The 21,900-nt window shown below is 38.7% G+C and overlaps 1 protein-coding gene across 1 annotated transcript in view; it reads right to left on the bottom strand.

Moving 5' to 3' along the window:
* Window positions 1-21,900, bottom strand: part of LOC130408541 (collagen alpha-1(XXIII) chain) — a 65,536-nt gene that overhangs the window by 17,608 nt on the left and 26,028 nt on the right. The window contains exons 3-7 of the mRNA XM_056732121.1: window positions 5,970-6,005; window positions 3,539-3,546; window positions 2,744-2,770; window positions 623-649; window positions 391-417 (exon numbers count right to left, since the gene is read on the bottom strand). Of these exons, the coding sequence (XP_056588099.1) occupies window positions 391-417; window positions 623-649; window positions 2,744-2,770; window positions 3,539-3,546; window positions 5,970-6,005 (125 nt within the window). The remainder of the gene's footprint in view (window positions 1-390; window positions 418-622; window positions 650-2,743; window positions 2,771-3,538; window positions 3,547-5,969; window positions 6,006-21,900) is intronic.

Genomic DNA, 21,900 nt, shown 5'->3' on the forward strand with positions numbered 1-21,900 from the left:
AATGGCTTTTAAAGAGGCTCTTTCTCTTTCGGTCACTTCATTTCTCCCACGTCGTGACAGAACTCCGAGGCCCTGCACGGCCTCCTTTGTGTAAACACATGCGTGCATGGCCAGAAGAAGAGGAGACCTGGCGTAGGAGGAATGAGATCGGCTCTGGTGTGATGGGATCGCTGCTGTTCTCACCCTCGCTATTATGGATGAAGTGATGAGGTGGAGTTTACCTGTGCTTTAGGAGGTGGGACTACAGGAACCAGATGTTCCTGTTATGGCCTCGGATTTGTTTGGCATCGGAAATGTATTGCGCACTGGGTAACGGGCGCATGGCAACACTACACAACACTACACAACAATACAGTCACTTTCAATATGACATAGTGAAAGAATTATTACCTGACTGCCTTTTGGTCCTGGTGGTCCCTGCAAAGAGAGTTAAATCAATTTCCTGTGATGTGAATAGTGCAAGTATGTTCTCTTTGTGTGCTTTAAACCATGCAAATGTTTATTCTGTCCACGGTAAAGAGCTGCATGTTAACATACTGCATAAACAAAGATTCCTACAGCTAAACGGATGTTCTCTATACAGCATCTCATATGATGAAACATGACAGAAGACAGTACTTACAGGCCTTCCATCCATACCCAACGGACCCTGAGAGAGACACAGAAAGAAGAAGACAGAATCAGTGTTAAGCTTTTCCTCATATTACATTACAGAAGTCATTCATTTTGAGTGAAACTAAACTCAGACTACAGTAAATTCAGACTACAGGGCAGAGAGGTCGCTGTCCACTGCACTGAAGGTGCTGAATGAGATCTTAAATATTTAGAGATCTTATTAGATCTTATTGATCTAAAATAAGACAAGGAGTGCTATTGACACAGACCAGGCAACTGGGCTCAAAATCTGTCAAGTTTTTTCACAATTTGTTACAAGACTTGATGAGTTTTTACAACTGTCAATGTTTTCCTGTTATACAGTAGGGGGTGCTGTTGGCATTTAGAGGTCCACAAAACAAGCCACTGCTTTATCGGTTTTGATCATTGTTCTTGATCTGATCTGGAGGGAATCTTTAAAAAAAACTTTTAAGAATGTTGTTTTTAAAGGAAACTGTCCACATGCGGCAAAATAGAAGTCAGAGAGCATCTTGTTTGTTAAAAAGCTGAAGCTCTGTTCTCGCCCATACTACAAAAAGCAGGTATAACCAGCCTAAGCTGGGTTTCGCTGGTCTCCAGCCTGGTTTTAGATGGTTGAACTGGTGAAGCAGCTGTTTAAGAGAGGTTTTGGAAACCACCAGCTAAAACCAGCTTGACCAGGCTGTTTTTCAACCGAACGACCAGCAAGTTTTAGGTGATGGGTTCCAGCATGACCATGGCTAAAACCGGGCTGCTTAAAAAAGCTAAAACCAGGTTGGGAGACCTGCCAACTAGCTTAGTGCTTTTTTCATTAGTGTCATTTGATATATTGTTAATATAGAAGAAACCTGGGCGGCAAATTATGGTATATATGTGAATATGATAAAATAAATTGTGCTTTTTTTTTTAACGCTGGTGTGGGGAAAATTAAATTAAATGTGTAAAATAACAAAATCTGGTTGATGACATATCGAGTATTAGGTTATACATAATAATAAAACAAATGTGTACGTGGTAGATCTACATGCAATATTGAGTCAAATGACATTGTACAGACAACTCAACCTTGTAAAAATCAAATAAAGTTCAACACAAACAGGAATATTTGTTTACATTCTACTGATCAACACATTCTTCAAAAGGTGTTTGTTAGCATGTACTTGAACGCCAAATAGTCTTTCAAATTGGACAGGTGACGAGAGAGTGTGCACAGGCTGCACGTGTCGGTCTGGTTAAGGGAGAGGAGGAAAGAAATGGATGACTTGTGTTGTGATGGTTTCTGAGTGCAGCTAGAAATCCAGTAAGGGCCACATGTGGCCTAGTCCTGCACACAGCTCGGTTTGGATCTGCTCTCTTGTTATGCTTGGACAGGCTTCACACAGAACCTTATTTCCAAGTTGATCTTTATGCAGCACATAGTCTGCCAGCGCATGCAACTGATCGCATCTGGAGTGCGCGGACCTGTCAGGGAGGCGTCATGAAATTGATACCTCTTTTAAAAGTAAAACTTTTGGGTGATGGAAATCAATAATTGTCTCTTTTGTAAGATTTCAGTACTGTGTATGGAGTTTTTGATGTTGTTGATTTGACCATACTAATCCAAATTTTAAATAAAGTATTTGGTAAAAAGTGAGAAGTTTGGTCTTGTCCTGGACAAACAACCCTTCGCAAAAGTTGATATTTTACAAAAAACAGCACTGAGAAACTCCACTGTGTGCATGATATGAAACAGGTTGTCTATATGTGTGTTGTTGTTTGACACAAAGTCGATCCTGTTTTGTCTTAATTTAAACTATTTTAATCATCATTTTGTTAATATTGACTTTGCTTATAGAACTACTGTATAAAAGTCCAACACAGTAGTCTTTGGAAATCCCCAAAAAACAAAATATTTCCCACACAGCCGGCTTGTTCTGAAGGATTTTTAAAAATGTCCAGCAGGTGGCGCACTATGACACACAACGCATCCTATGAGCTAAAAAATCAATGCATTCACTTGTCCATCAGAAGATAAGTGGGTAATAAAAATGAATGATAATCAAATAAATAATAAAAAAATATACAAAATACTAATACAAATAATTACAAAAATATAAAAAGGCACACTTACCGGGTAGCCATCCCGCCCGTTATTTCCCTGTTAGGATAAAAACATTGTTACAATCCAGCATGTCACAATTTAAAACCTTGCAAAGAAAACATTAGATCGCATTTATGTAAAAAATAAATAATATGTTTATGATTTAACAGTGAAAAACAGATCCCAAATTTGTTTTAGTGGGATAGGAGTCAGGACATTACGACAGTACTCCATACTGCATGTTTACATGGCCTCCACTTGAACATAGAATTTGCAATACATAAACAGTACTTATGTGACTAATTGGTCGTAAAATGAATGGGACATGTTAAGGGGAAAGGCATGTTTATACACACGTTTCCTTTAATACTGTGGCTTTCTCCTCACGATGAGGAACATGATGCAACCACACTACAGCAATAAAGTTTGTTGTGTTGTAGTGTTGTTAGTGTGACAAAGTGTAAAGGCACAAACATACATACACAAACATATACACATTAGGACATCCACTAGTGTTTATTTGCGCTCTATCCGAGGGATAATGCAATGATTTGTATCACCTGTTCAATTTTGAGGCTGCTCAAAACAGGTTATTAAGATACAGTTGCTGTATGCCAGAGAGCGAAAAACAGTGCGTGATGGATTCAGATTCTTCCTGGAGGATTTATATATTCCACATGTGTCTTCCGTCTTCTCTCACCTCATTTAGTTGTCAATATCGTGAATGTAATGCCGGCTCAGATAATGCCATGCTATGCCTGACCACCTTCAGACCAACTCACATTAGTTTTGAGTTAAAGCTTCATCGATAACAGAAGTACTTACTGGAATTCCTGAAACATAAACAAAAACAAACAATTGTTGGTGAAAGTCATGTTATTTACTGTAAGTAACAATCATTTATTCCAATATGAAATACTTTGACCAGGATATAATGTCACAAAAATACATGATAAATGGCCTGTTTCAAGCTCTGAATGAACGAGAACGGTTGTTTACATTTACACACATGCTTTACACACATGCACACTGAGTATCTGCACATGCTCAAATCTGGTTTTGTTTCATTGCATTTATTAATCAAAGGGCCCTGGCGTAGATCTAAACAGAGATCCTTTATTTTTCCTTTATTTAAGTAACTCCAGATATGTCAAAAGCCTGAATATGACAAACTAAAGTGGAAAACCTCACATCAGAGCCAAAAGGAAAAAAATGTTTTTATATCTCAATTGTTTCACGTTGACTTCACAGTTATATGACATGAAAAGCAAACACAGACTCCAGAGACGCAGTAATAATCGAGTCTTCCTTGCCCTCAGAATAGTCTCAACAATGTCACAAATATGCTCAAATTTGAGTAAACTCAAAAGAAATTTCATTAATTCTGCCAATTTACAGGATTTCATCTAACTTGTCTCACTTGTTTCTATTCGAAATCCGCCATAATAACAAACTCCATACTTTTGTTTGTTCAAATTAAGTGCACGCAATGAGGTGTATTTGAACTTAGAAGCCCCTAAATTTGTCTTTCTGAAAAAAGCAGAAATAAGTCTTCAGAAATAACTCAGTAATTGCAGACATAGTGAACTTCAACAACAGTGAATTTGGAGAATCCTTAATGATATGCATTCAGGCTAAAATGACATCCAAAGCATTCCAGCACTGTGGGAACGATCGCGCTGTCCAAAAAAGCATTCTTGTGAAATAAGATGTTCATATTAATTCAGTGGTCTGCAGTTTACCACAAACAATTCTGATTTAATAGCGAGTCATTTCAGCCTTGCAAAATCGTGCGGTCTATAACAGCAAAGCCGAATCATCCTCTCGACGGAAAAAAACGCATGGGTTCACGTCGAGGTCGTGCCGTTGCAGTAAACCTTGAGTGTCAAAAGCATCACGAGAAGACATCTGGGGTGTTATTAGCTGTGATGCACAGCTTCTTGATCAGAGCATGGAGCATAATGCATTCGACAGTCATTGGCACGTTCTTCTGCACTGATGCTTCAGAGATTTCAAAGAAGAACTGGAATGTGACATACAGGGGTTCTGGAGGCACAAACAGGGCTTGGAGGATTCAGATCTGCCCTGGACGAGGCAAATAAACAAGTGACAACTCCCGCAAATAGTGATAAGAGTGGGAGGAAGAGAGGAACCGACAGACGGAAAGAGAGGAGAAGATTCCCACTGTGTCAGTTTAGGTCGCCCAGAGCCCCGTCAGCAGGAGATGAGCTTTATACGGAGACCAGGCTGTGTGTATAGGAGGTTGTCACGATCCCATCATTTTTGACAGCCAAAGTCATCAAACACAGTACAAAGACACAATTCTTCTCCTGTCTCAGAGTGTGTGGGTACAGGAGCTACGCTCCCATTGTCATGTAGCTACAGCATTTTTGCTTTGAGATAAGATCTGCTCTTCACACAACATGAGATGAAGAATTTTTTAGCATGATACTTGAAAATGAACATAGTGTGCCTACTATCATCCTCAGTCAAATGGGCCATTATACATAAAGTATGCAGATACACATTAAGAGTGACTATAAGTTAATTCGACAACATTAGCATTGTCTGGCGGCTTGTTTTCAGTGCATATACCACAGCGGGTAGTGTACTTTGGGTCGATATAGAAACTGGCTACTAAATATGAAATTGAGCTTTAAAATACACAGTACGATGAGATTCATGTGCACAGTACATCTACAGGTTCTGCAGAATGAGTGACAGGCAGCTCTCCAATGGGCAGTATCATAATTATAGTCATTTTTGACTGCTAGCGTAGTGTTAATACTTAGAAGCGCTCTCAGGTTTCTAAGGTCAGAAGAGATCAGCACTAAGACAAACAGCATGCTGGGAAAGTGAGTGAAAGACAAGGAGAGCTTTTCTCTTTGACCCACGCCGATGAACGTGATAGAAATGTCACCATGCCAACAAGAGAAAAAGACGTTTCCAAAGCACATGATAGGAATGGACATTTCCATCTGCTCAATGGTTCAGCAAATAACTGCAAATCATAGTTGACAAGAAGAATGAAAGATCTTGAACAGACAAGAACACGATCATAGTGATTCTTATGGAGGACAGACTCTGCATTAGAAAGGATCACAGATGAATTTGCTCAACATATATTTTGCTGTAATTTTATGGATTGGGAACTGGTCTCTTTTAAATAAATCTTCCTTGCAACAAATGTCTGTGTGTGGTACAGTAAGTGAAGATAATAGGCAGCTGTGCAAGACCAGCATGCCGGGAAACTCACCAGGGTTGCCTTTTCTTCCTCGCTTTCCTGGAGGACCTGTGAACAGAGAGTGAAATGTCGATCATTGACATAAATACAATAATCTTTAAAGATGCGTTCAGTATTTTTGTCTGTAAATATCCAGCAGTCCTCGAGATTTGGAGATAATAATTTGACCTGCTCTGTTTAAAATAAAACATGAGAGTGAACATGCCTTTAAATACAGTTTTTACCTTTAAATAATACTAAATAATAAACCTTTAATATAGATTGAAAAACTGCATGACTTATAAAGGCCTTTCTAGGAATTATTTTCATATTGTGTGTGGATGCCTTTCCAACATTGTAATTTTTTATGAAAATAATACAAAAAAATACTTGTAAAACATTAAAGCTAAAAAATGTGAATATGTGCTGCATAAGAAATGCCAAACCGCAGTCATCATGCCTCTGTTCATGCATGGCATACGATATGACAGATGTTAGGAAATGAGGTAATTCATCATTTGAAATGAATAGGTCCGACATAATCACAGTTTTTACAAGTCGCTTTTGACACCGTCTGTAACTGCCCTTCATTGGTTGTGCAGATATCCCTGACCCCTTTCTCATCGTGAGAAAAACTGCACATCCTTCCACAGACTGAGCTGATTACGGGTGGATGCTTCCCTAGAAGTGTCCACCCCTCAGATAAGAGAGGTGCGAAAGACGACTGTGACAGACACAAGGAAATCCAACCCCAAAAAATCTTGCAGCACCAAGAATGACATCACATGAGTCAGGTTCTCACAAAATGGAATGATGGACTAAAGAGCATAAAGCAATAACTGCTGTCAGTGAGATTGAATTTAGCAGGTGTGCCCAGAAGATTCCTCCAGGATTTTTAAGGATGGAGTAGCTGCGAAAGCACTAGATTATAATCTATTTAAAATCAAAACATTTTTTTTTTAAAGCTGCTGCCTTCCTAATATTTCGGTCAGCAATAATCTGCCATATATAATAATTCAGTGACAGCTGAAATGATAAATGATAAAAGAAAGATTCAATATTAACAATTGACAAAAGTGGTTTAAAGTCTGGTTCACTCCACTCTCAATTTCCTTTAATTCCTTATTGCGGTGATATTTTATGATTCTTACCCAGAATAGCATTAGAAACCCAAACACATGCTGTTCCAAGATCACAACTGTGGTCAAACAACTTTATGATGCATGTGACCTATGTGTCATATGTCTGTTTTCCTGTTGTGTCTTTGACCGTCTAAGGTTCGGCCCTTTTTAAAGATGCTCTGTGTCTCATCCACATGGGCAGGGCACTTCTGGGATCTTATGATTTCACTTTCTCCACTGGCATGTTGTGTATCAAATTGATAATGTTAGTGGTAAGTGAAGTATGGCATTTTTCAGCATTGCCAAACAACTTGGTGCAATAAACATGCTGTCCCTTGACAATTCTGAACAGATTGTTCCTTCGCTTAAATTCAATTACTCTAATGCAAAATTGTTTATATAAAAAGTAAGCTCTTCCATCCCCAAATTTTTCGCAGCGGGCACCGTGTTCCTTTTGAGGCATGTGAGGATCATTGACATTTATTAGTTGCTTGAAGATAAACTAACGGTGTTGGAGACAAAAACCTGAATCATTAATCTGTTGTTAGTTACACAAAAATGACATTCCGTGAGAAAACGGTGTGGACGTGAATGATCGACAGCCATAATGTTTGCTTTTCAATATACGGGTATCATATGGAAAACATTTTGCACACTCCCCTGTATGATCTTAGGTAATTTCAACACCCATATAATGTCTCGCATAAACATGCCCCCTCTCCATAGGGCATGTGTTGGTCGTGAGAGATTTATCGCAAAGAAAAACTGGGACAGAAATTTCCAACTTATGCATCTTTAACTGCTGAAATGACCCTAGCCAAAAAACACTTGGAGGGAAAAGTTCACTTCCTGTTCATCTGTTTCAAACCATTATAATGCTTATCCCAAGTTTACATTAAAACATAGATACTGCATTCATCAAAACGTAACGTGCTGCTTAACAAACAGACAAAGTTGCACTTTAAACATCCCATCAAAAAATTACAAACCGATTAACGGGCCCACACAGAATCTTCGCCTGCAGAACTTCACATAAATCTTGTGAGGTGTCCACAGAATTGGAACGCCTGTCATTCACACATGCCTCGTCTCTTGAGTGAATGTTTTAAATCATTTGTTTGTGCTTTCCGCTACAGTGGGTTGTATTTTCAGCTCCATTTCATTTTATAATATTTCAATCCCTTCCGAATAATTCTGCAGATTTTCTACCAAACCAGTTAAGATCATGCATGCGAATAGTCCACGTATTCATGATCGGTGGGCAATTTCATCTCCAAAGCTTGTAATGGATCACATATACTTACAAAAACATTTTGGTTATTCACATCTCCGGCCGACGACCAGTCATTTTAAAAGCAGCAAGTTAATGAAATCCGGCACGTTCATGGAGGACATTTCCTTTGCGAGCGCTTATGGACCATCATGAGTGTACTTGAAAAGGCGCAAGTGCTTGATAACATTTACACCTAGCTTTCAAAAAGCCTTGGTGTTAATTAAATCCTGAACACTTTGATTGTGAAGTACTGTCAGGTGCCTGGATAAAGGCTCCGGCCCTCCATCAGTGTTGTGTTAGGAGGGTGTAATTAACAGGGTCTTTTATTTTCATTTCCATGGGCATCGTTTGACCAGGTGTTATATGTTAAGACGTTAATTTTTAACACCAGAGAACAGGCTCATTTGGCAGAAAGGGTGTGAAAATAAGGAGGAAAAGCCAGTTAATTGCCCTCTCGTTACCCACCCACCCGGGATCAAATTCAGACCAGACTGAGATGGAAGACGACATCTTAAGACATCAAGGCTCCGCTGCGGAGCCTGTCGCCAACACTGACCAATAGTTTAAATTGCTAAAACGGGGTGCGTTTGTTCTTTTCTGGCTATAGATGTGTTTTTTATACTGGAATATTGAAGCAATTTTCTTAGATGCATTAGCGAAGAAACAGTTGTGATACGAGTCCAATTTTTTTTCAGTCATCAAATGTTTAAACAATTTATGACTTGCAGTTTGCGATTACTTAAAATCTGTTTAGCAAATGTATGAATGCATGCAGAAAATAGTATGGTGTTTACTAAAAATAAAGTCTTCAACAAAGTAAAAATATAATTTAGAAGACTTTATATCAGGTATGCCAAATATTAACCTAACATGCCTAACTAATATGGATCACATTAAGGTGTGTGCATATATAAGGCCGCCCAAAAATACAAATCAAATTTCATCATGAATTACTACCCTTATTTCATTCACACTTGTATGTGACTCTTTCTTCTGTGGAAAACAAAATCAGATATTTTGAGAAATGTTTTTGTGTCCATACCATGGAAGTCAATATAGTTAATTTTCTTATTTTGGGATGAACTATGCCTTTAAATCTGCTGCATTTATTTTTTGGAGGTGTATAAAGACCTTACATAATGAACCGTTATGTTGTATCTTAGATTGACCTACTTACAATGCGGGTCCCCTTGGCATTTTATTCGCCTTGTTGTTTGTACAGTAGCCCTAAACAGTAAAACTGCTCTACAGAACGCGTTTCGTAAATATATCATCTCCTTCAGCAAAGAAGCAAAAACGTGACAACATTTTTGTCCTGTGTCAGCCACCGTAGTGCTTCAAAAGGGAGGGGTGGAGTAAGCCATTGGTTGCAATTCGCAACCTCACCACTAGATGCCGCTAAATTTCATACAATTGGCCTTTAAAAAGCCACACAATATAAGTAGTTCACAATGGCCATAACAGATAAAATACACTAATTCAAGTCTTTGCTAAGATGTTATTTTTACAGTTGGATAAATGGACATCAAGAGCTTTTACTTTTGCATGATCCTATAGAGGAAAAGCTGTGTAAAAAACAGCCATGGTCTTGATTTTGATTTCATTCATAATAAGCTGATCAGATGTAGTAAAATATGGTAAAAGCATGACTTCATTAATCTGCCCACTGAACAAAACACTTCATTTCTTTTGAAGCAGCGAATCGTGGAAACAGCTGTCTCAAAATTTGCAGTCTTGGATAAACTCAGATAAACTGACTGCTACTAAAAAACGACGTCTGCTCTCTCTCTTGACTGGCTTTGAATAATGGCACAGTGTGTTTTCTGCTCATTCTTTTAAACAACTGACGTGGTTGGAAGAAGCCCGGGCTTAAAATCTTATCATAATCATAAGCGTATGGCCATGAGAGGTAAGCGGCGTGCGGCCTCACAACCTGATCTATTGAGTCACGCTTTGCAAGCAAATTGTTATGACAGACTGGAACACACGACCTTCATTCTGTATAACACATCTACAAAACATTATGCTCGATTAAAAGTCAGGATATTTTTCCACAAAACAAATGTAACTATCTGCATCATTTTTTTTCAAATATATGGTTTTACTTATAATTCAACCGAATGGCCAGAGTATGTAGCAATGCACATATCAATCCCTCAACTGAAGTGCAACTGTATTCTTGGCACGAAGTGTATCGACTACAGGTTGCCAACATGCTGTATTACAGAATACATCACGTTTAGCCACAATACCCAATTTGGACCTCGGTTTTTATTCAAATAAACCATTATGACATTGGACGTGATTTTCACACCGTAGTGTTTGACATCAAAGGACTCCTGCAGAGGATCAGCGGGAAGGTTTGAGCGCCTCTGAGTTTACAGTTAATGATCTTAATTTAGAGATCATAAAGCAATGCTGGGGTGAAGACATCATTCTGAAAGTCAAACACAGCACAGATTAAGTGAGCTACGGCATAAGAAAAACAAGCCCGTGATCAACAGCTGAACTAATGTATTTGGATACGAGTCAATCAAGCATGCTTACATTCACGGGCGGCTTTCGAAAGATCAGCTAAGATTGAGGTATAATGTTATCCCTCTGAACATGCAATGCATACTAAATTGATTGTGTTTATTTAGATTTAATCCAATGGAGGGAATAATTACACTTCTGAGGAAATCATAACCTGGCTCCTTCGAAAAACGATATGAAATATTCCTCTATTAAAACACAGCATTGTTATGCTTTGAGATCTTATGAATCAAAAGCATATTTCTTGGGCTTTAAAGACATGTGCAGGTTATGAGACCTGTTTGGCTATATCACTTGTCTGGATGAATGCTAACTGCGGCTGTTGAGTTCACAATCAGGGAACGAGCCAATCAGAATGTTTGTCACGGTCACGTTTCAGTACAGGTTACCTTCTCTTTGTACTGGAAAGTTTACATTCGTAGATCAAATGAAGAAACATCAAAGGATTCATCATCATGCAATAAATCATATTTCATAAATTCATTAGCAAAGTTCGGGTCAAAGTCATTTGCATGCAGACCAAAAAAGTGATCTGAACATTCAGATTTTTTGGACTCAGTGATTGAAGTCAAAACAAGCTGTCAAGTGAAATGAGATTTGGATGGTGGAGAACACAATGACCGCTTTTAATGTATTACGAATGACAGTTCTTTGGTAGAGGAGAACACAAACTTTTGTTTCATTCTTCATGCATCATACCATGAAGAACACACCTATGATAAATAAGAGCTTGGTTCTCATTCAAAACATATGGGAGGCAAATCTATTGAGTTTATCCCTGAACTGATAATATTTACCTCTGGCCTTTGCCATCACTTATGAGATTATTATTGTGAGAAAAAATGAATGTTAACCCACCGTGAAATAAAAATATGAACAGATGACAGATGAACAGTTTGTTTACATGAAACTTTAAAAAGTCAATCAAAGTTTAAGGATTAAATATAAGCATTAACACAAGTTAAAATATAACCTTGTCTGTTAAATCAAGTCGAAAAATAAAACAATCTATGAGATTAGGAATATCAAAACAGTCAGCCATAATTAAAATACATAAATAGGTGTTTATCACTATACATTATAGATAATTTGAGTTTTCAGAATAAGAGTACCCAATTTTCTTTTTTGGCATATATTTATGTTAATTATTTTATTGAGAATACATTTTATTACCTCACACAAAAACACTGCAAGTTGGTTTCCTAACAGTGAATCACAATAATGACTTTAGCTGGGTTTTTTACGTATTTGGTCATAAATGATACCTAAAACCCACAAAAGATTCAACAAATAACAGCACACGTAGTATTTTTTATTATTTAAGCTCATTCTCATGTACTCATGTACTCAGCATTTTGCTAACAGTATCTAATTTTGTTCAAGCAGGGGTGGGTCCAGCAGGAGGAACCTGGGGTGGCCAGCTAGATTTTAGTGGGGCCCGGTTCCACCCCTGGCCACCATGTTGACCAACCACTGAACGCAAGTAAGATTTTTTTTATGAGGAGTAAACTAAATAATGACAGAATAATGTCGGCAATTCATCACGTGGCAGCCGTCTACACATAAAAGACAGTCAGTCTGTGATACTAGTGGCAACTGCATGCTCATACCCCAGACTCCTACTTACTATCATAAGAACCTCTTTTTTAGTAACCGGCCAGTAAATCTCCCAAAGTTCTCTGCTGCTTTTACCAATACAGACACTAAACATGATATCATAGCCTTTACAGATTTGTCTGTGTAGCTAGGGCTATATTCTCTCTAAAACCAAGTTAAATGGCTGTAAAAAACAGGATAAGCATGGAAAGGAAATGCAGGGGACAGTATTTGCAGAAGTGACTTGTAAATCTGAAAATAATGCTTTTGTATATGAGAAATGATCTAGAGGGGGTAAAACGCACACCAGTTGTGAAAACATTCCCTCTGATCATTATGCTGGCCACCAGCCGAAAGCTTCTCTCCTGCGGCTCGATGCAGAGGAACACAGGATGGCAACACGCCTCCCTTTCTTTTAGACCGTTCGGTCTGCTTTCTGACCTTTGGAGACGATAGAAGCTGTGCGCATCTACGCGTGAGCAGACAGAGCGGGGGAGATCTCCAGGTTGGGAGGTTCCACATGGCTCCAGATGTGGCGACCTGGTGTTTTCACAGGGTGTAAACAGCACTCCCATTGGACGGCCCCGGAGTCTGGGAGATTTCTGTCACCCAGCTGAACAGACACGGCTAACTCAGATATGAAAGCTGCCCGGAGGAGATCTCAGCAGGAGGGTGTCATTGTTTGGAAGAGTGGAGATGGTGGGGAATAAACCGGTGTAGACAGATTTCTGGCCCACGGAGGAAAATGAAAACTGAATATCCAGTTTTGTGGTCTTCTGCTTTACCGCACACCCCAGCCACCCCCATCCCCGTAGAGTTCGAGACAACACCAAAACACTAGACAATAGGCCTAAATATAATATAAATCCCCTTTCTTTTGTGGACTGTTTTAAGTGGAAACATGTAGATGTATATTTAGAAGAATATCACAGTATACTTTTGTGCATTTCATGCATTCAATGAATATAAATGTGGATGCATAAATTTGTGCTGTGATGTGTACATGTGTTTTAGGTTTTGTCAGACAGTCCTCAAAAGAAAAAAAACCTCTTTTACGTTCTCGTAATTGAGAATAATTCCAGCTGACAGCCTAATAATTCTTCCCTTTCCATTAGAAATGAAACAGTCTTGTGCCGCTCTAAAGAGGGTTTATATCTGACAGTGTTATAAATCTTTAAATAAAGATGACATCCAGCAGTAAATGATATAAAGGAAAAGTATTTTGTGCAGCATCCATATAATAAAACAAGCCAAAAAAGATCTAATCAAATGTGCTGTGTTGGTACAGTTAGTGTACTGCAGTGCTCATGTGGACATGTGAGTTTGAGTTTCATGTTATCTAGAGTTTTCTCTCTATACTTTTTATTAAAGTGGTATTTAAATAAATATGCATTGTCCTGTGCCACCTTAAAGAGGCTGTTAACATAAGACATGTTCGCTTTCCACATGCAACGTTTGACTTAAAATCAGCATGAAAGGAAATAAGTGTCTTCTTTTCTGTATTGTAAAAAAAATTTGTGAAACGGCTTCAAAAATTAGTAAAAATTGCAGTGCGAGACTTTATTTTCATCAAATCGAGAACTGACTGGATCATTGTCAATTGCAAATAACTTATTACCGTGATCTTTTCTGGGGCAGCAACGAGTCTCAGACAGCCCTGCATTCACGCCATTACTGGTGACAGGAAGTGAGGAGAGGTCATTTTGTGATTATGAGATTATGAGGCAACAGGTATAAAAAAATTATGTGCACGTATACATTACTTCTACATCTACAATATCCCATTACTACAATATTCAACTCTACAATATCCCATCACAATTAGAGTTGTCAATTCAATTTCAAGGTGACTTCATTGACTCATTGTTTATTCCAAGTCGTGCTGCCATGAAACTAAGGCATCATTTAAAACTTAGTTTTTAATGTTATGTTTGTTTTAAAAAAAGTTTAAATGGTTTTTGATGGACAGCACGGCATATTAGCATCAGTTAAATCTGGGGGTGTGATTAGCATCTCAAGTCTATTGAGTTATGCTTAGTTAATGCACCTATAAACACCTTCTGTTCAACTCCTTTAACACATCTGTAAACGCTCCAGATGTACGGATGCAGTACAGAAGCTCTAAAGCACTAAAACACATTAATCTCCACTTTAAAGTTCCCAGACGACTATAATGATGTTCTTCATCCAAAAATGATCTGGCCAAACAACAGGTATTTTCATTTTCATTTGTACTTTAGTAGCATCTCATGCCTAAAGCCTCTGCACATAATTTTCACTGCTGGCTTTTTAATAGGACACCGTTAGTGATTCATCTTTTCGAGTTGCTCTTTGAAGAACATTTTGTTTGAGTTCTTCAGTCATCAGAGAGTCATGGCAAACCTTAAGTAAGAGCACCCGTCGATTAGTCAGCAGCAAGACAGGCACTTTGAATAGAAGTGCTGTAATTCTCTCCTCCTGTGCTTGGTCATGTACCGCAGTATGTTTCCTTTGGCCCCAATGAGCACGGCTCACATTTGAAGCTCATCATTATAGCATTAGCGAAAAATTTGATCTGTGTGAGTTAAAAGGTTAAACAAGGCATGAAGTGCTGGCATCTTTCCTGGGGTTCCAGGTCTATACTTAAAAATAATTCTGGAAAATGATGTTCGAGAGTGAACTCCACACATGATCTGGATTGAAAAAGACATTTCTACAGGAATGTTCAGGACTATTGCTATTATGTTTGCATTGTGTTCCGGTGCTACGATAGTAGTACTACCATAAGTAATGCTGCATATGTGCATAAACAATCATTTGAACACTTACATCTGCTGTTTGCTGTGTTTCTCTCCTAAATGACCTCATGTTTTGAACGATTCGGGCAAGATAATGATTCAGTGAGTCAGTCAGCAAAACACTTACTTCTTTCTAGAAAAAATCGTCGTTTTGAACGATTGGTTGAACGATTAACTGATTTGCCGCAATCTACTGGTCGTTTTGGTTTTACTTTTGAAGTAACCCTTACATTTCCCTTTATAAACATTAATGTACAAAAGAAGTTTGTCACACATTTGAATAAGATCCCACGTCAAAAATGTTCTAATTGAATGCGCAGAAACGTTACATTATACAAGCGGCACAACCAGTCGCTTTCGCTTGCCCTCTTCAGCCTTTTGTTTACCTATCAGTGCCCCGCCCCCCAAGGCTGTAATGTGTGGGTGTAAGGGTCACATTCAATGCAAAAGATGACGCAGAAGGATCAACAGATCAGACGATTGAAGCGTTCACTCTTGCAACTAAAATAAATGTTTGAAGAATGCAAGCATTTCAACCGTAAAAAACAGTAACGATAAGGAAATGTATTGCATGCAGCGTGAAGCTAATGCAGGAAACAACATTTGCAACAGGACGTTTTAACTTTAAGCACTATTCTATTGTATAACGCTCTCCAACAAATACTCCAATGCATTAAAATTATAGACATAACGTTAAATATTTATCTGTGAGTCGTTATGGATAAAAGGCAAAAATTTAGATGTTATTAAGATAAACCACTAAAATCCTTCAGTTCTTGCCCATTGTTTGATGTGTGCGAGAGAGTCAGAGTGCAAAATAATAAACTGAACTCCCCTTTCACGTCTTCTTACTCTGAAACGGACATATAAACACAATTCCGTCAAAGTTCCGATATTTATATTTTTAAGTTTTCTTTTTTTTGTCTCACCCCACGACTATGGTGCTACCAAATTAAGTGCTGGTGCCACCAACTCTATAACTCTCTTAAATTTTAGCACTGAACACTGTTTACTGTAATTTAACTGGTGATGATATACATCATTTACCCTGAACACCATTGATTAACCAAAATGGCAAGATTTGTACTTATTTGAATTCAGTTTGGTGAAATACCATGATGTAATACCACAGAAAGACACTTTGACGTGTTCAACTAAAGGGTAAAGAAATCCCACATGCTGCCAAACACATTAAGCAAAATCATGTCTCATTGAGAAAACGATGACATTAATAGCGAGATGCTCTCCGTCAAGTGGATACACACAGGAAATTTGCTCGGCACCACAACAATGTTTTCTCTGGAATAACTTCTATCTCTGTTTTCTCTCTTTCTCACATGCACAAACACATCCCCAGCACTGGAAAATATGTCTGACCATATGCAAACTAGATCTGGGATGAATCTCCACAGAATCCAAGAAAGCCATCTGATCTTCCTGTCTTATTCAGGCACCCCGCTAAGAAATGACAGGCTTTATAATTCAACAACAAATACTGAAAGCACCATAAAAAGACACGCGCAATCTCCTCCGTCTGATTTATTTGGGTCTGCGACATCCAGCGAAACATGAAGGAGGCCATATAATGAAGTTTTAGAGGCATTTTTATCTTTTTGAACAACGCCATCCATTGTGTCCACACATGAGTGAGAATGCTGACTGTAATTGTGAAGTATGTTTTCTTCTGAGTTCACATAACTGATTTCATTCCTCAATGGTCCCAGATGGGGATTGGGTTTGCACCTATAATGGGGTTGTTGGTCTCGACCCTTTCAACTGAGGAGTTTAGATGGATGGTAACATGAGGTATACATGTCAAAAGAGGACCGGTCAATGCATTTATGACATTAGACTGGGGGGATTCAGTGCAATCTTTTAAATAAAAAAAATACCACATAACAGGCTTAACTCTGACTCGAGATAGCTGTGGCATCAACATATTTTTGCAACAGTGCTGCTGTGAAGAGGCCCCAATAAAAGGAAAGTCATTCTGGACTCCAGATGGAGTCTTACTGAAACATTCTGTATTCATACTTGCCTCCCTCCATCTTTTTATAAGCAGAAAGCACACACTCACTAATGTGAATATAATCCTATCATTTCAGATAGTGCTATCAATCTTACCAGTTGGTTTATTTTTAGCTGCATAATTGCACATCCTAAAATATACAACCTGTGTGGTAGCTGTATGTTTGTGTTCATATATGTGCATGTACTGTCAAATGATTTGTCTACCTGTTTGGTATACAAACGTCTGCTGTAGGTATGGCAGCTGTATAAAGATCCATACAAAAAGAACAAACACACAAACCGTTCAGCGGATCACAGCACTCGGTACAACGGATATTCGATCTGTTCTTCCAAAGCAGGAAAAGAAACATTATTTTCATTTGAATCGCGTATTTGCCTAGCACAAGCAAAAGGGAATTTTTTGGGTGTTTGGTACCTAAAATTCAGATATTCAAAATGGAAAAGTGCATTTCTAAAAACGTAACCAAGATAAGATTCTTGCAGAAACGCAAAGATTTTAGGGTGCTTGTGTGTAATGTGTTTGGATGATCTTTTGACAGAAACGCAATATAACACACATTACTATGTGTTCAGAGCTGCATAAAGACCTCACATAATAAAGCATTATGTTTTTATTATCTTAGAATTTACAATTTTTATCTACATACACCGCGGGTCCCCTTACATGAAATCGCCATGTTGTTTCTACAGAAGCCCTAAATGGACAAACTGCTCTACAGAATGTGTTTCGTAAACACATTATCTCCTTCGGCAAAGAAACAAAACCGTCACAACATCTTAGTTCTGTGTCAGCCGCCGTAGTGCTTCGAAAGGCAGGGGTGGAGTGAGCCGTTGGTTGCAATTCGCAACCTCACCACTAGATGCCGCTGAATTTTATACACTGGACCTTTAAGTTCTAAGACAAGAGTAAAAACTGGAATGGGGCAGATCATATTTAAATAACAAAAACATATTTAGTATTCAACTCTGCTGAACAACATCTGGAATTTAACAACAGATATTCTGACAATCACAACATGTACTGAAGTCGATTCTCAACAAGACACTTAGGCAGAGTAATGGTTCCTTAAGAGTTCTGAGACCATAACAACATACGCAAAAAACATCCAGAACAAAAGCGAAACACGTTTTGTTTCGTCGAGTACAAACACTGATCAGTAACAGCTAGTGTGCGAGCTGAAGGCAAGCATGTTTGTTGACAGTACAAAGCACAAGAACATTTGCCATACAACCATATCTCTCAACCTAATACATTCAGGAAGCAATAAGAAACATTGAGGCCTTGTTAATGTGTAAGACAAATTGCTTGTAATATAAATTACAAATGAACCTGACAAAGAAACCCCCTCCTGAGGAGTAAGAGGCCGAATAACTAAGTACACTTTATTATTTTCAAGAAATATCGGGCAAAGTTCAGTAGTTGTGCCCTCATTTGTGAGCAGATTAAAATGATCCCTAAAAAGAGAAACCGTGTCAACAGAATAACCCAAGACAACAGAGTAGCCTTCCCATAGATCAAATGGTGATGTAACACGATAAGCAGAACACACTCCAGACTCCACTTGACTGGTGTTAAACTACGGTTGAACAGTAAGTGTAGACAATATAATAATAAAATATAATGTTTGTTTAAAACAAACCATATTAATGGCATTTCAAAACAGTACATTTCCAGCTCTGACCATTAAGTTTCCAACTTCACCGCCACAATTCTCACAAGAACACCCCTGGATGACCTTCTCAGTGACGGATCTTCTGAGCGCACAGGATTTTTGGTAAACGTCTCTCTTGCTAACAGACGTTCATTGACTAACAGACCACTCGTCACCCAAATCCACTGGGCCTGAGTATCACTAGCGATACATAAGAAGAAACCAAGCACGGAAGAAGCCCTCTAACCCCGTGATTTAACTCCGTAAGGGGTGTGAGCTTGGGCTAACCAGGAACAGCTTTCCGAGCTTACCGAAATGATAACAATGTGGTCATATAGGTGGTTGAGCAGCTGAAATGTGGACGTGTGCAGATTAAGATGATTTAACCATTCAAATCAGGTCAAAATGAGGTGAATTATATTTATCAATAACGGTCTTCTCTAAAGTTGTATAACAGAGCCCAGACTCCACAGAAACAACAGCTAAATAACAAAAGAAAGCTACATCTGAGATATTCTTTAATATGGTAATATCAAAATCAAAACAACATGCCTCCCTGCCTTCGCTTACAAAATATCTGTGAAATGCTGATCGGGTCATGTGGGAATATTCTCCGTGATAAAGCTCTCAAGAGCCTGCACCGTATCCCTGCGAGCGATGCTCTGTGAATGCCCTTCATTCTTCAGCTCGGCAGCCTCAGATCCATGTGAAATTACTCATATCTGCAGCTCATTATGATAAACCGCTCGAGTGCATGCAGTACGCCAACCCATCTGAGGAAAGACATGATGCTTAGTCTGATACAGAACAAGAGGAAGGTCAGGGGCTGTGGTCCTTCAACGAGACATTTGGGAACGAAATGATAAAAAAGATTTTCGTGTATCCTGCCAGGCGGTCAGAAGAAACAGGAATCGCTTACTGATAAGCAAGATACGACACAGAAACAAATCAGTTAAAGAGAGTTCAGCACAAGATAAAATTGTTGATAATAAATCAGATGATAGTTCAACCAGATGTCGTTCAAAACCTGTATATAATTCTTCCTTCTGTGGAACGCCAATTTTGAAAAATGTCTTGGTGATCTTGTGTTGCAATGGAAGACAATAGGGTTCAATGTTGTCCTTTAAAATATCTTTTGTGTTTTGCAGAAGAAAGAAAGTCATAAGGTTAGTAATGACATGACGGTGAAAAATATTTTTTGGGTAGCCTGTCCCTTTAAATGGTCCCTAACAGCGCAGAATAAAACACAAATCTAGATTATGCTAAAACTCACATTATCCTCAGAAATTCTACAAACTTAGTTAGGTTTATTTTCCACGACACATTTGTGTGAAAGTGTAGGATTGTGTTTATCTTGTTCTCCTCTCACAGTGGGAAGACATTACGACTCGGCAGGACCTCCTCACAGATGTGCCGCGGCACCCGGTGCATACATTCCAACCTACAGTAATCTAACACTGCAAACTGCAATGCAATTGAGTAACCAGCACCAGCTTGTGCAAATAAATCACTCAAATACTGCTCTTATGTCGTTTACTCCAGCTTTAATCCAGGAAGACTTTACAAGTAGGTCAACCACAGGAACACTCCGCCTGCAGCCCTTACCATCCCGATGCATGTCAACAGCGTCCGCGTTCGGCCCGCTGCAGTCTGATCACGTAACCGAGGACAAGCTGTGCGTGTAATGCGAAACAAAAAGGAGCAATTTTGATGCTCAAACCGGCCTCTACTGTCATCAAAGCTGTCTGCAACATGTCTGCTCCAGCGGATGTGTCATGAGGAGCTTGGAAACAGGAAAAGAGCCTTCCTAAAGTGTGTTATAAACAGATTAGCTAAGAGAGGGAGTGGGACAGGCTTTGTCTGTCATAAAAAGAGACTCTCACTCTCTAAGAGCAGCGGGATAAGTGTGTGAGATCGCAACAACTGAACTTTGTCAGTTGATACATTAACATGGATTCGCTCCTGGATCGCTTCGTTATAACCGGCTGTCGTAACATGACAGTTTTATACTTTTAGCTTTTAAAATGCAGTATGTGCATCATGACCTGCAAACCTCACTGAGTCACGGAAATGAGTAAAAGTGCATTTTTTAGAGCGTTATGCAGGAACGTTGACAAGGTCAATAGAAAAGTGTATAAAATAATAAATTGTAAAGCAGCAGATACCAAACAGGTCTTATGAAAATATAACGTATACATTTTTTATAGAATTCAGTAAAAAAAATGTTGAATTGACCCTGCAGGTGCTTTTGAAAATAATATTTTTAAGGTCCAATGTGTAATTTATTGTGAAGGGTCTGTTTCCAGGGTGCATTATAATATATATAATATACAAAACTATGTCCTCAGAGGTGTATAACGACATTTCACAATAAAACATTATGTTTTTATTACCTTAGAATACGCTATTTCTGTCTACATACACTGTGGGTCTCCTTATATAGAATTTGCCATGTTTTTCTACAGCAGGGCTTCAGAATAAATCGCAATTAACACAAAAAATTGTGTAAATCGACTTATCTTGAGCGATTGTGATCTTCCAAAGTATGCGATTATGTTTCATGTGCTGTTTGGCCATGAAGCACGGCTCTGTGATTGGTAGGAAATGCGGCATTTATATGGAGTTTGTGTGGGAGAGCGCCCTCAAGGTTTCAGATGCAGCGGCATTTAACCGTACTTCAATGACAAGCTGCGCAAAAAAATCACAGACAACTGCCAAACTGTGTGTGGTTTATTTTCGATATATCGTGCAGCCCTTTTCTATATTAGCCATAAACGGAATACTGCTTCAGAGCGTTTTTAATTAATGCGTTATCTCTTTAGGCAAAGAAGTGAAAATGTGATGACTTTTTTGTCATGTGTCATCACCCGTAGTGCTTTGAAAGGGAGGGGTGGAGTTAGTCGTTGGTTGAAATTCGCAACCTCACCACTGTAGTATTTCTGTGCTTGACACACTAGCCCAGCACTCCAACAGGTATTC

Source organism: Triplophysa dalaica, chromosome 19, assembly GCF_015846415.1.
Source record: "Triplophysa dalaica isolate WHDGS20190420 chromosome 19, ASM1584641v1, whole genome shotgun sequence".
In the NCBI taxonomy this organism is placed as follows: Eukaryota; Metazoa; Chordata; class Actinopteri; order Cypriniformes; family Nemacheilidae; genus Triplophysa; species Triplophysa dalaica.